Source organism: Neofelis nebulosa, chromosome 4 (assembly GCF_028018385.1).
Source record: "Neofelis nebulosa isolate mNeoNeb1 chromosome 4, mNeoNeb1.pri, whole genome shotgun sequence".
In the NCBI taxonomy this organism is placed as follows: Eukaryota; Metazoa; Chordata; class Mammalia; order Carnivora; family Felidae; genus Neofelis; species Neofelis nebulosa.
The window spans coordinates 44057736-44070742 of record NC_080785.1 but is presented as its reverse complement, the minus strand read 5'-3'; the positions used below and the strand labels follow the sequence as shown (position 1 = coordinate 44070742).

The 13007-nt window shown below is 39.9% G+C and overlaps 1 protein-coding gene across 5 annotated transcripts in view; it reads right to left on the bottom strand.

Moving 5' to 3' along the window:
* Positions 1–903: 903 nt before the first annotated feature.
* The window catches only part of DPY19L1 (dpy-19 like C-mannosyltransferase 1), a 105801-nt gene continuing 93697 nt past the window's right edge, over positions 904–13007 (bottom strand). For 3 of the 5 annotated variants that reach the window (XM_058724616.1, XM_058724612.1, XM_058724615.1), the window contains 4 exons: positions 12052–12226; positions 11224–11323; positions 9934–10059; positions 904–3720 (listed from right to left, as the gene is read on the bottom strand). In XM_058724616.1, the coding sequence (XP_058580599.1) occupies positions 3564–3720; positions 9934–10059; positions 11224–11323; positions 12052–12226 (558 nt within the window). In that variant the 3' untranslated portion in view covers positions 904–3563. The remainder of the gene's footprint in view (positions 3721–9933; positions 10060–11223; positions 11324–12051; positions 12227–13007) is intronic. The other 2 variants (XM_058724613.1, XM_058724614.1) reach the window with 2 other exon arrangements.

Here is a 13007-nt window from a genome sequence, read left to right as displayed (position 1 = left end):
ATAGTTCTAGAGGCTGAAAGTCCAAGATCAAGTCTCCAGCTAATCCAGTGTCTGATGAGAGCCCATTTCCTGGTTCACAGATGGCACCTTGTAGCTATACCCTCACAACGTGAAAAGATCCAAGGGAGCTTTCTTGGAATTCTTTTACAGTGGCACTAATCCCATTCATGAGGGCTCCACCCTCATGATCTCATCACCTCCCAAGTGTCCCACCTCCTAATGCCATCACCTCGGGTGTCAGGATTTCAACATATGAGTTTTGGGGGGGAAACAAACATTCAGACCGTACAACCACCTCGGGTCCTCAGGTCAACTGAATCAGAAACCTGAGGCAGGGTGCAGCAATCGTTTTAACAAACCCTCCAGGTGATTCTGATGCCCACTCCATTTGAGAACGCCGCATTCCAGTGAACACTCCCCCAGGATGTCAGAGAATGTGAACTAAACTGCCTTTCCTCCAGCCAACTAAATAAATAAATAAACAGACAAAGCTGATGCTTGTATCAAGCAAGAACATGGAGCTATAGTTTAGGAAATATCATGAGACCAAACTATTGTTTAATGTATGAGAAAATGCTTTCAGCAGCTCTAAAGTTATCCCCAAACGATCGTTTTAAAGAATTATTGTGTCCCTTGATGTAAATGATAAAGTAATGTGAACCTGTAACAGCATAAATAGAAGAAGAGTATGGGTAACCCCAGTTATATAACACTGGGGTCCGTGAAGCTGCTTACTCCTCTTTGTTGGTGGCTTCACGGACCCCAGTGTTATGTCCCTTCCCCATTATTCAGGACTGCAGTCTCCCACAAACGAGTTCATGGTTATCTGACTATAGAGAATGAGGCTGAACATGTCAACAACAGTCAAGGCAGAGATGAAAATAATAATTAAAAAAACCCACCTTCTATACTTTTCATGATCTTTTTTATTTAACATACATAGTACATGTAAAACGACTGGCATAAAATTCATAAAAATACAATGCTTCTATGCAATATCACTTTATTCCTGATACATCCTTTCATGTTCTCCTTAGTATCATTGTTCTAGTTTAATACAATCCTTCTTCTGCTAAGCAGTTTTAGAGGCTTATCTCACAGAAATCCTGCCCCAACTTTGTTTGTTTCTTTTTTGTCACGGCAACAGCTATTTTTATCGCCTCTCTGCCCATCCTTACCTTCCTCACACTAAAGCAAAAATATTTTTAATGCTAAAAATGAGTAAAATACTGAGCTTTAATACTGTTTTGTCATGTATATCGAAACTACTACTATTCTACTTTGCCATAAAAGATATTTATAATCTACAGCACCGGCTGCTACCAGATGTGACCAAGGCTGAGTGTGCAGGGCAGCCCAAGGCCTCTGTTCGAAACTCACGGGCTTAAAATATAATCATAGCTTGCTGGTGGAGTCACGTTAATAAATGCCATTACAAAAGGATTCTTTGGGGGTGGGGAAGAAAAAAAAAACTAACTTGACCACTTTTAACTTTTCCCAGCATACGAAACAATCAAAACAGTACTTTCATGTTTTTCCTGTACAGAATCTCCAATCATTACACGGGAACTTATTGGGAAGGGAATTATCGGAGGGTGGGGAGGATAAAGAATGGCTTTGAAAGTACAATTTTTAAAAACCTGTAACCGCTGGAGGTACAAAACAGCCATATTTGGTGCAGAACAGTCACAGAGCGGAGCACGCTTCCCTCCTCCCTCCCACCGCGACCCTCAGCCACCTCGGCCTCAGGTGCCCTCTTGCCATTTTTCTGGATTGCTGCATCATTGCTCAAATTCTACTCCCAGTCCACAACTCCCCAGCTGCTTCCCTATTTTCTGAAACTGGCAAAAAGCCCAAGAAATAAAAGTCACCCAGCAAGCGAGGAGGAGGGGGCGGGCACCTGAAGACACTGGCACAGAAGCTCCGGCCGGAAGGAGGCTCCCCGGGAAGGCGGGCTCTGAGGCAGGCCGGGGGCTGCACGCTCGCCAGCCCAGGCTGTCCTTGCAGCTGTCTGCTCTAAGCAAGCTAGTGCTTCCCCCAGACCAGGCTCGTCCTTGGGCTCTGGTGAGAAGGCAGAAAGGGAACAGCTCTTCAGTGGCTCCCAGCAGTGGGCACCGGAAGCCATCCCTGAGGACTCAGGTCTCAAGGACAGTCCACAGTGAGGTTAATCTGCCTGCGGTTAATAAAGAGAACACTGTATAATTAAATGTGTAGTCCGTCAGAGTCATGGTTTGCTTAGAATTTAAAATCTTAAAACCGTTTCTCAGAACTATGAGGATTCGCTGTTTTGAAGAATCTCATTTCACACAAATTAACTTCTAAGAAACAAAAATTCATAGTAGGAATTCAGAGCAGGTTGGGGACTCTTTCAAAATAAAAATAAATAGGAAGGGAAAAAAAATAAAGAGCAAGGCTGAATATATTCATTCCTTTGTACTGAAATGATAGTTTTGGGGATCAAAATTATAACATAAGGCTTAAGGCTTTGTCTTACTAAAGACAGGCAATTTAAAAAGTAAAATATAAAAACTCCATTCACTTCTCGTTATTCATTTACTTTTCCGACAGAAAAATTAGTCACGTTTTATTGTATCTTAATAGTAAAAGAAAAACTACACATACTACATCTACTATTCCACTGTAAACTATGCCTACTCAAATGCACTACATTTGAGTCATTCAAAATAGTGGTTCTTAAAACTACAATTAAACATGAAAAATTCTGTCAATGGTTTAAAGGTATTAAAGTATAAACATCTGAATAATACTAAAAATGAGAAACATACACAACTGTTAAATTTTTTTAACCAAGAATAAGTACTTTCTAAGCAACTAAAGGAGTAAATAACACTTATTTGACAAAGAATGCTGGGAGAGAAAGCGGGAGAGAAGGAGAGAGAGCAGACACGCTGTCACATGGTTGGTGGTTAGAAGAATTTGGTCCTGACCACTAGGTCCAAGAATCTGGATTAGTAATGGGCAGAAAATGCTTCATTAACAAGAGCAACAAGACACAGCAGAATGTGAAGAAGTGAAATCAACAGATAATTCCACATTGCAAATACCCATGTCTGCCCCATGTGCTCTCACGGAAGCTGATGACAGGGGCCGACACGACTGAGGAGCTTATGACAATCACTGAAATGTCCAAAAGACGAGAGCAAGAGGCAGAAAAAGAAGCAAGGGGCATCAATAGTCCATAAACTAAAATCAGCCCCTACATAGTTCAGAGCTCATGATACTTTCATATCATCCTTGCCATGAGCCATCATGTTTTTTACACAAGTAGCTTTGCTCGCTCACTTTAGAACAAATATTTAAGTCAGGTACAAACATATACTCATTTGCATAGCAAATTTTAAGGGGTGCATTGAAATAGTAACCAACTGATTAAGGTGTTAAGTATCTTTACAATCAGAACGACATTCAAATTGACCACACGAAATGTTTTCTATTTGAAAACAGTTACCTATAAAAGTTTTTGGGATCTGAATTAAAAACAAGGCATGAATTATTAGCAAAACATTAAAACCATTACTGATGTACTTCTCTGTAGGCAGCAGTCACTCTTCTATAACTTCTAAGACCTTGTAAACACTGTTCTGGAATACAGTGGTGAAGTGTGGCTTGGAATCCTTCACCAGGAGGTTACATAAGGGCGGTTTCCCAGCATTAGCAGGGTCTTCCACATCCCAAATTTCAGGCATACTGCACCCAGGCCTAGAAAAATTAACGTACCGATTAAAAATCAAAGTACATGATACACGGCAGATGAAGCAGAGCACACTTTTTCTATTCCTGCCCTCGTTTCATTTTTTCTATGTAAATTCACTTAGTTTAAAAAATCCTGTTATAGTTATCTATATTTATTTAAGCTGCCATAAATTCTCTTTAGAACAAGGTGAACGCAGCAAGTGGACTATAAAGAAGGAAACAGATGTACAAAATACATGAATGCAGGTGGTGGGGTAAGACAGATCTTGCTTCAATTCTGCAACAGTTGGCTTAGCAAGGATGTGGTGTTGGAGAGCTCACAGTCTCTCTCCAGATTTGTCAAATGGGGAATAACCATGATGTGGGTATGGGTTATGAGGACTCAGAGAGAAAGACTGTACCTAGTTAGCACCGTGCCCAGAACACAGACAGAGGTAATATGTTATATTGACTTAAAAATTATAATTGGCAGATATGCTTAGTTCACATTTATGCAACTTCCCACTATTGTCTCTTAGAATGAGTCAACTTAAAGAAAACCCAGTGGTGTTCAGTTCAAGTCTTTAGCTAAATGCACAATTAAATTTTAAAAGCAATATAGTTTATGAAGAACAGAAGTGAAATTGATATTATGTGGTATCAGTCCCAATAACTTCTGCAGATGGCTTTAACATTTATTTTAAATCTAAAGCAGTGTTATAGATATAACTGCTGGCTTTCACTAGGGTTCACAGATTTCTTTTTTCTTTTTGGCTTTTGTTACATTGAGATTTTTATGTTATTATATTCCAAAATGTCAGTGTTTTCTTTAGGACTTATGATTTCTATGTCTTGTTTAAGGAATCCTTCCCTATAACATATCATGAGAGTATGCATTGTGTTCTTCTGTGAAACTTTTAGAGTCTGCTTTTCACAGCTAGACTTATAACTCATCTGGAATTAATCTTTCTGTATGGTGTGAGGCAGATTTAATTTTAATTTTTTCCATATAGATAGCCCAGCAACTCTAGGGACATTCTTATTTAAAGCAATTTTTTTTTAATGTTTATTGATTTTTGAGAGAGTGAGCAAGAGAGGGCAGGGAGAGAGGGAGACAGAGAATCTGAAGAAGGCTCTGAGCCATCAGTACAAAGCCCGATGAGGGGCTCGAACCCACAAACCATAAGATCATGACCTGAGCCAAAGTCTACACTCAACCGACTGAGCCACCCAGGTGTCCCATATGATTTATTATTTGTCAAATCCATCCTTACCCCTATTGATCAGTACCTGGCATACTACTTTCAAATCTATATTACCTGTTTTACAATCACCAATGTAATAATGGATTCAGGCAAGAGTCAAAACTGGATGCAAGAACTATCTGGTGAAAGGTTGTTGAGAAAGAGGATAAACAAATGGCCTCTAAGTATCTTTACAGATTTCCTATTAATTCTATAGGAGATGTGCCTCCTTAATATAGAGAGATCAGGTGATCAAACTTAGCATGACCAATGATAGAACAAAGTGATCTCTACCTCCTGATGTGACACAATACAAAGTATACAACCCCTCTGATGTCCATAATCTTGCCACAATTTGCCAAACTGAATCTAATCACAAGGAAGGAATTAGACAAATCCAGACATGGGACGTTTCCTCTAAGACAACTGGCTTGGACTCTGGGAAAATATCAACAAAAACAAAAAGGGCAAAAGGGAGTTCACAATCTCCTATGTGCTATTTGAGAAATTAAAACAAACAAACAAACAAACAAAAACAGAAAAATACACAATACAGAATAATTATAGAGAACTGACAACAGCTTATGTTTTGTCATAGCTGCTTCACTTTAAGAGAAAGAAACATTTCCAACATGTCTTTTTAATCCCCAAGTGCAGCCCCGCTTCCCTACCTCTACTATGGGGCAAGAAGCACATGCCTTTTTCTTCTCAATAACATCTTTAATTTGAAACTGACTAATCATCCAAAAAGTGTCAAAATATAGGCCTATCAAAAATAAAAAAATGAAAGTCACTGTCACTTCCAAAGCCATTTCTCAGAGGTGACCTGTGTAAACAATCCAGCATACATTCTGCTACACCCATTTAAATTTTTTTAAGTGCATTTATTTATTTTTGAGAGAGAGAGAGACAGACAGGGAGAGAGAAACAGAGAGAGTGAGTGGGGCAGGGGCAGGGAGAGAGAGGGAGAGAGAATCCCAAGCAGGTTCCATACTATCAGCACAGAGCCTGATGTGGGGCTTGAACTCATGAACCGCAAGATCATGACCTGAGCTGAAACCAGGAATTGGACGCTTAACCGACTGAGCCACCCAGGCAACCCTCAGCTAGACCTTTTTAATCCAACTTCAGACACACACATACAAATATAGGAATGGACAGATTTATGTATACAGATGCTCCTGGGCTGCTTTTACAAACAAGAGATTATTCTGGAACTCTTCACTTAACAATAAAATGTGGCCATTTTCCTACCTCAGTACCTAAAGACCTACTTCATTCTTTTTAATAGTTGCTAGTACACCTATTAATTAGCCACTCTTTTATGGGTAGATATTTTGTTTCTCATTTTGCCATTATAAAATGACATTGATATAAACATTCTTGTGCCTATATCTTTCTGCAAGCTATATTAAAAATTATTTTTAATGTTTATCTATTTTTGAGAGAGAGAAGACAGAGTGCAAGCAGGGGAAGAGTAGAGAGAGAGGGAGACGCAGAATCTGAAGCAGGCTCCAGGATCTGAGCTGTGAGCACAGAGCCCGATGCGGGGCTCAAACCCACAAACCATGAGATCATGACCTTAGCCAAAGTCGGACACTTAACTGACTGAGCCCCCCAGGTGCCCCAACTGCAAGTTAAACTTCTAGAAGCAGCACTATTATCACATCACAGGGCTACACAATTTTCACTTTGCCTCTATCACATTATCTCCCAGTGAGTGTTCCCACGAAGGCTGTTCACTAGATTCTACCAACACCGAGCATATATGATAAAATGAGAGCGGTTAGGTTTTCTAAGCCATTTAATTTTCTGACACATGCCAAGGACAAACTGTTGCCACACTGCAGGCCATGGGTAGTAGAGAGCGAAACATACAGGCAGTAGAAAACTACCCAGTTCCTGAGCTCAACTGTTTGCAGGAAAAAGAGAAGGTAAGAGCTGCCTTTGTGAGCTCTGTCTGCCTGAGTGTAACATCCTTTAGTACTTATCTGCGTGTACTGGAGCTCCCCCAAGTCAGCCAGCGAGGTCTTTAAATAGCATTATTGAAAATGGGAATAATTTTCTTCTGAATTCATGTGTTTTAATTTTATGTCAACTCTATTATCGGAATTAATGAGATAGAAAGCAGAGAACTGAGAAGAAAATAGTTAATTAAAAACTCATCTACAACTTGCATTTGAGTATATTTTCGTACTTGTATTTGAACATGGGGTGTCAAGTATTTAAGGAATAATCAAGCCACACAATTAAAGCCACTGGTGGGGCGCCTGGGTAGCTCAGCCAGCTGAGCATCTGACTTTGGTTCAGGTCATGATCTCATGGTTAGTAAGTATGAGCCCTGCACTGGGCTCTCTGCTGCCAGCGTAGAGCCCACGTTGGATCCTCTGTCCCCCTCTCTCCACCTCTCTCTCTCTCAAAAATAAAGAAACTTTATAAAACAAAAATTAAAAATAAAGCCACTGGTAATGAGACCACATAAATGTAGGGCTCACCAACATGCTGGACACAGATTAAGTGCTAGATAAATATTAGGTCCCTCTTCCTTTTCTTCTTCCTTTTCTTTGAGTTCTCCATTTACTCCCCCTGTTCTGACAAATTTTTCTCTTCCAGTAACCTACAAATGTCTCAGGCATAACTGAAATGGACAGTGGGGGCCAAGGCATTAAAGGCATTTCTACCTAGTTCTGGTAGAAAGTTCTGTCAAGAAATGCAGTCTTCCGACTGCACTAAATATTAGTCCTTATTCCCTTTCCTCTTCTGAGTTCCCCATTTGCTTCCCTGGCAAAACAGAAAGCACAGCTTGTGTTTTGTTTCAAGGTTTAAGCAGAGTGCACCTGTCTAAGGTTTCCTGAGATTTAGTATCAGTCTGGCTTAAATCCTGTAGTAAAAGGAGAGTGCTGTTTTAGTTACTGAGTGAGGAAAACAGATTAGAGAAAGTCACTTCTTTAGCCTCCTTCTCTCCACTCCTGCCGGAAAAACACAACAGGGGCAAGTCAAGATCCAGACAGGAAGATCGAGCACGCACTCCCACCCCAAACTCTCAGTCTTGGTGCCCAGAAGTGGGCGCTAAATGGAGAGGATCCAAAGCCAGTGAATTTACTGCTGACCTTGTTTAGTGAGCAAGATTTGTTGCCATACTTCCTAAATTTGTCTTTCTTCCCTTCTTGTGTATAAAACAGTAATCTGCCCATCAGAACATGAGACTACTACAGCAATGCACATCCAAGGAGTTCCATCAACATCTTAGAATATAAAATGCCTTTGGTGCGCCTGGGTGGCTCAGTTGGTTAAGTGTCCAACTTCGGTTCGGGTCGTGATCTCACGGTTTGTGAGTTCGAGGCCCACGTCAGGCTCTGTGCTGACAGCTCGGAGCCTGGAGCCTGCTTCGGATTCTCTCTCTCTGCCCCTACCCAACTTGTGCTCTGTCTCTCTGTGTCTCTCAAAAAATAAATAAGCGTAAAAGAAAAACTAAATAAAAAAAAAGAATATAAAGCGCCCCAATCTCTGCGATTTACACATATTTAAAATACTATGCAAGATCTGGGGGAAGAAATGAAGAATCTTGAATCAAGGCTCATCATCAGCATGGGAACAAAAAGGTCATAAAACATTATTTTTATGTTCCAGTAACCTATAAGTGCCTCAGGATGATAATCGAACTGGGGAGCAAAGCCCTTGGCAATAAAGATCACAATGCTGGTGGAAATCTCTGACAAGAAGTTTTTCTTGCAAGTTCTTCTAATCGCAAATGTCAGCCTACCATTCCTTTATTACAATATCCTCATAAAATTGTTATGAGAGATGCTTATGACTTCTTTATTCTAAATTTATGTAACAAAGTTAATTAAAAGTGGGTATATGAATTTCATATGTATTCTCTTCTGTTTATAAGGACATAAAACATTTTCTAAATTATGACTCTAAGAACATAAACATTTTATATAGATCTTGATTAAATTCAAGTCACTTGGGACATATGCATTGGAAAATCATTCAGTAATCAACAGTTGTTTGAGTTTCCTTGTGGGCTATGTCACAGAACTATTTTCACTCCTGAATCAATATTTAATTATTTTGTCTTAACACCCTTTTGTATCACTGAAATACATGGCGAATAAGCCACAAATGATCAAGCCACAAATAGAGCAGCCTCCTGAAGGCTTCTGTTTAAAGAGTAGTGAGAATTTTAAAAATAATCGTTCTCCATAAATACTCTTATTTTCTAATGAAACTGCTCATGTCTGTGCTCCTCATGGATCCAGCACTTTGGTATTTTAACAGCAAGAAGCTACAGTCATCTGTGTGTAGTCACCGAGGTACAACATCTCTAAACAGTCACCTTTACAAGTCATATTTGCTTTTATGATCTTACTAACCTCTGCTATACTCTGCTTAGTGAACTTCTCTGTGGAAATAGTTTTAAAAACTATAAAGCCAGGAAAATGTGGGTCACAGTAAAGTTAATTGTTTTCCCACTCAAATAAGATGTGAAACAGCACAAAAGAAGTGTCACTGTAAGGGGACGCCGGGAGGGGGCCCGTCTCTCACGGGGCACGGCGTGACGTGCAGAGACGTGGTGTGCACAAAGGAGGCTCTGACTCTTAGCTGTCTGTCTGACTTCATTACAATGAGACTCTCCATTATTTGGTTTCAGACTCTGCAAGTCTTTTTAAAAGAGAATACATCCAACTTTAAATAAAAGTTTTTAAAAACATCGCAGGCAAATATGAGCGATTTGGGAAATTATCAATCAGTACCAATATAATACCTTTATGGTTGGATACACATGCAAATCATTATAAAAGAAACATATCCGTAATGACCAGAAAAGAAAAACTTGCAATTCAAAAAATGATCTAAAAAGTTCTTTCCACTTATACTTTGCTAAATGTTATATATATCTCACACATACGACTAGTAAAGCACTTCCATAAGACTGAATTAATTTTTCATGTCTTATGCATATAAAATATTAACTGTGTTGAATACTCACTTGGATCTTCTTATACACCAGGACTCTTCCAGAATGTAATAATTCACTTGTAATTTTATCAATTCTCGCTTCACTTCTTCAGCTGCTTTTCGACTATACATTGAGTAAACTATTTTCGTTCTGGCTCTTTAAAGAAAAATAATTGGGCAAAAGAGTTTCAAGATTAAAAGGATGCAGTCAACGCACTTGGAAAAAAGCACTGAACGGAACAGGAAGGAAGAGTCTACAGAAGAGTCAGGTCAAGAGAACTTTCTTCTCAGAGTTGCTGCTCAGGGGCCCCAGGGAGGTCAAAAGTACATTTAGAAGCTGCACAAGAGTCCTGGGAGAAGAGATGCACTTTGATGAACCCCTTCCTTTCCAAACTTAGTCTCTTTGTTCATTGGCTCGTTTGTTTTTGTCTCGTATTCTCCATAACTCTATCATACATTAGAGTGAGGCGTGCTGTGTGTGGGCAGGGTGGGCCACAGATACACGGCCACCACACTAGAGCTGCAACACAGTCCCGACTTCAATAGCAACAATAACTGGCATAAATGGCTCTCCATTTTGGTCCTAGATTAAAACACACACACACAAAAAAAAAAAAAAAAAAAAAAAAAAAACTAAACCAATTCCACACAACTGCTCTGGAAATAAGCTTGCGGAAATTGGTTTTTTAATGAAAAAGTTTTTTTATTTATAAAATGTATGTCTCACCGTTACACAAACAATACATTAAGAGGAGTCACCCAGTGACAGGGATAGCTTGACCTAGCCCCAGAAACTGTATGAAAATTAAATCTATGTCCTTTTTAAAAGAGAACACAATACTCTAACTTATGAAAAGTAGTAAAAAACAAAAACCAAGATCATTCTAGTAGGCTACACAGGTGAAAATCAGAATAAAATCTTCTTTGAATGAGATTCCATTTCAACTGACTCTTGAGAATTCAAGAAAAAATAGCCAAAGGGCACCTTAATAAAAGCTAGAGGCTAATGAATCTTCTGGGGAGCACAAGGACGGTGATGACTAACAAGAACCTAGGTGGCTTGCAGCCCTGCTCACCTGGAGAAAAAGGACACACTATGATTTCATTTTACTGCCTCGTACAAAAGGCAGAAAAGGTTGTAGATTTATTGCCCTGTGGAGCCTTACCAGTTTGTATCGAACTCAGCCCTCTTATTTCAGCCTTGTTTTCTCCCCTAACTCTATAAATCCCCATTCACCACAGCCTCGTTATCTTGCTGGTTCCCTCACTCACTATTTGTGTGGGAAATTTGTTTTGGGCAACATGAGAACTGTGTACTAACCTTAAACCTGCATCTTCATAATGTGGATGATTCACAATGGGCCGAAGTGCAGAGAGTTTAACACTCGCCATTGTGGGCATGGCACCCGCAAACACCGCGTCTGCAAAGCAGGAAAGAACGTCTCAGGAGACTCAGTGAGTGTCACAAGGGTCTCCTTCTGGGTCAACTCAATCACTTCCCAGGTGAAAAAACGGAGGCCCAGAGAGGTTCACGACTTAAAGATTCAATGGAAGAACCAGACTGAAGTTGGAAAAATGGCTATCAGCAACCTGGCCTGGGTAAACAATTTTCTTGGGAAGTTAGAGCCTCCTCATTTCATCACTGAGGATTTCTGGGGTTTTCTTTGTTTGTTTGTTTTTGTAATGTCTTAGAAATCTTTCCTGCCCCTGGGAAAGAAGTATCAAATTGGCTAGGAAAGTTTTATAGCACCAAGGGATCCTGGAAAATGATTTAAAATTCAGTCATTTGATACTCAGACAACAAAATCTCCCTTGGATAAAATGCCATACTCCATGAGTTCATTTCAAGGAGGAATGTGCAGGACTAAGATTAAAAACTCATTAGGAAAATAAGCACAACAAAAATTATTTTAAATCTCGCAATGTAAAATCTTGGATAAATTTTGAAAAAACATTGGTATTTAAGGAAAATAGCAAAACAGATTACTAAGAAAATATATATAACATTTCCTTGGCAAACCATTTAAGTAAGATTGACATCTCTCTTTTTCTGAATAATCTAGAAGCAATACTACTTAGAGTAAGGCCACTGGAAGTAAGTTGGGTTTAAGATTTTGCAGGGGCATATGAAACCGTGAGGGAAACTTACCTGGTTTAGTACTGTATTTGATCCATTCTATAAGTTCTTCTTGTGGCAAATTGCTGAATTCCCCTACAATATTCCATTGGGTTTGTAGATTTGCTGAACCCTGTATTGACATTGCTGCTAAGACAGCAAAAACAACAGCACCAGGATGTACTTTGCAAAAGAGCCATCCAAATAGCTGAAACCAAATTAAGAATATGTTGATAATTAGTACAAAGCAGCCTGTATCAAATAAACATAAGTTCTTCCCAGAGAAGAACACAGTCTCTGGTAGAGTCACAGATAAATGATGAATTATCCTACGAAAAAGTTCCAGCAACAATGACCAGGGGGATTAAAAGAATTTTACCATAAGCCTTACATAGGTGGGACATAATTTAAGAAGTTCTTCTCTCAATTTGTGCTAATTCTAGCTTCAGGTAAGGCCAGGACCACCTACATAATTTGTCAGGCCCAATGCAAAAAGAAAAGGTAGGGTCTCTCGTTTAAAAAGTATTTAGAGGGGCGCCTGGGTGGCGCAGTCGGTTAAGTGTCCGACTTCAGCCAGGTCACAATCTCGCGGTCCGTGAGTTCGAGCCCCGCGTCAGGCTCTGGGCTGATGGCTCGGAGCCTGGAGCCTGTTTCCGATTCTGTGTCTCCCTCTCTCTCTGCCCCTCCCCCGTTCATGCTCTGTCTCTCTCTGTCCCAAAAATAAATAAAAAATGTTGAAAAAAAAAATTTAAAAAGTATTTAGAAGTTCCAAAGACCAACAGAAGAGCACCCAACTAGATGTAGGGTCCTTCTGAGTGTGGGCCCTCGTGCGTTTGCAAAGGTCCCACACCTGTGAAGCCATCCCGGGGCCATGCTCTCTATCTTCAGTCATGGTGCAGGCTTCCTGCCAGCCTCCTTTCCTGTCCCAGCCCAGAGGAATCAAGAACAGCAGCTTCATACCAAGACAGGTAGGTCTCTAGAAAGCTGTC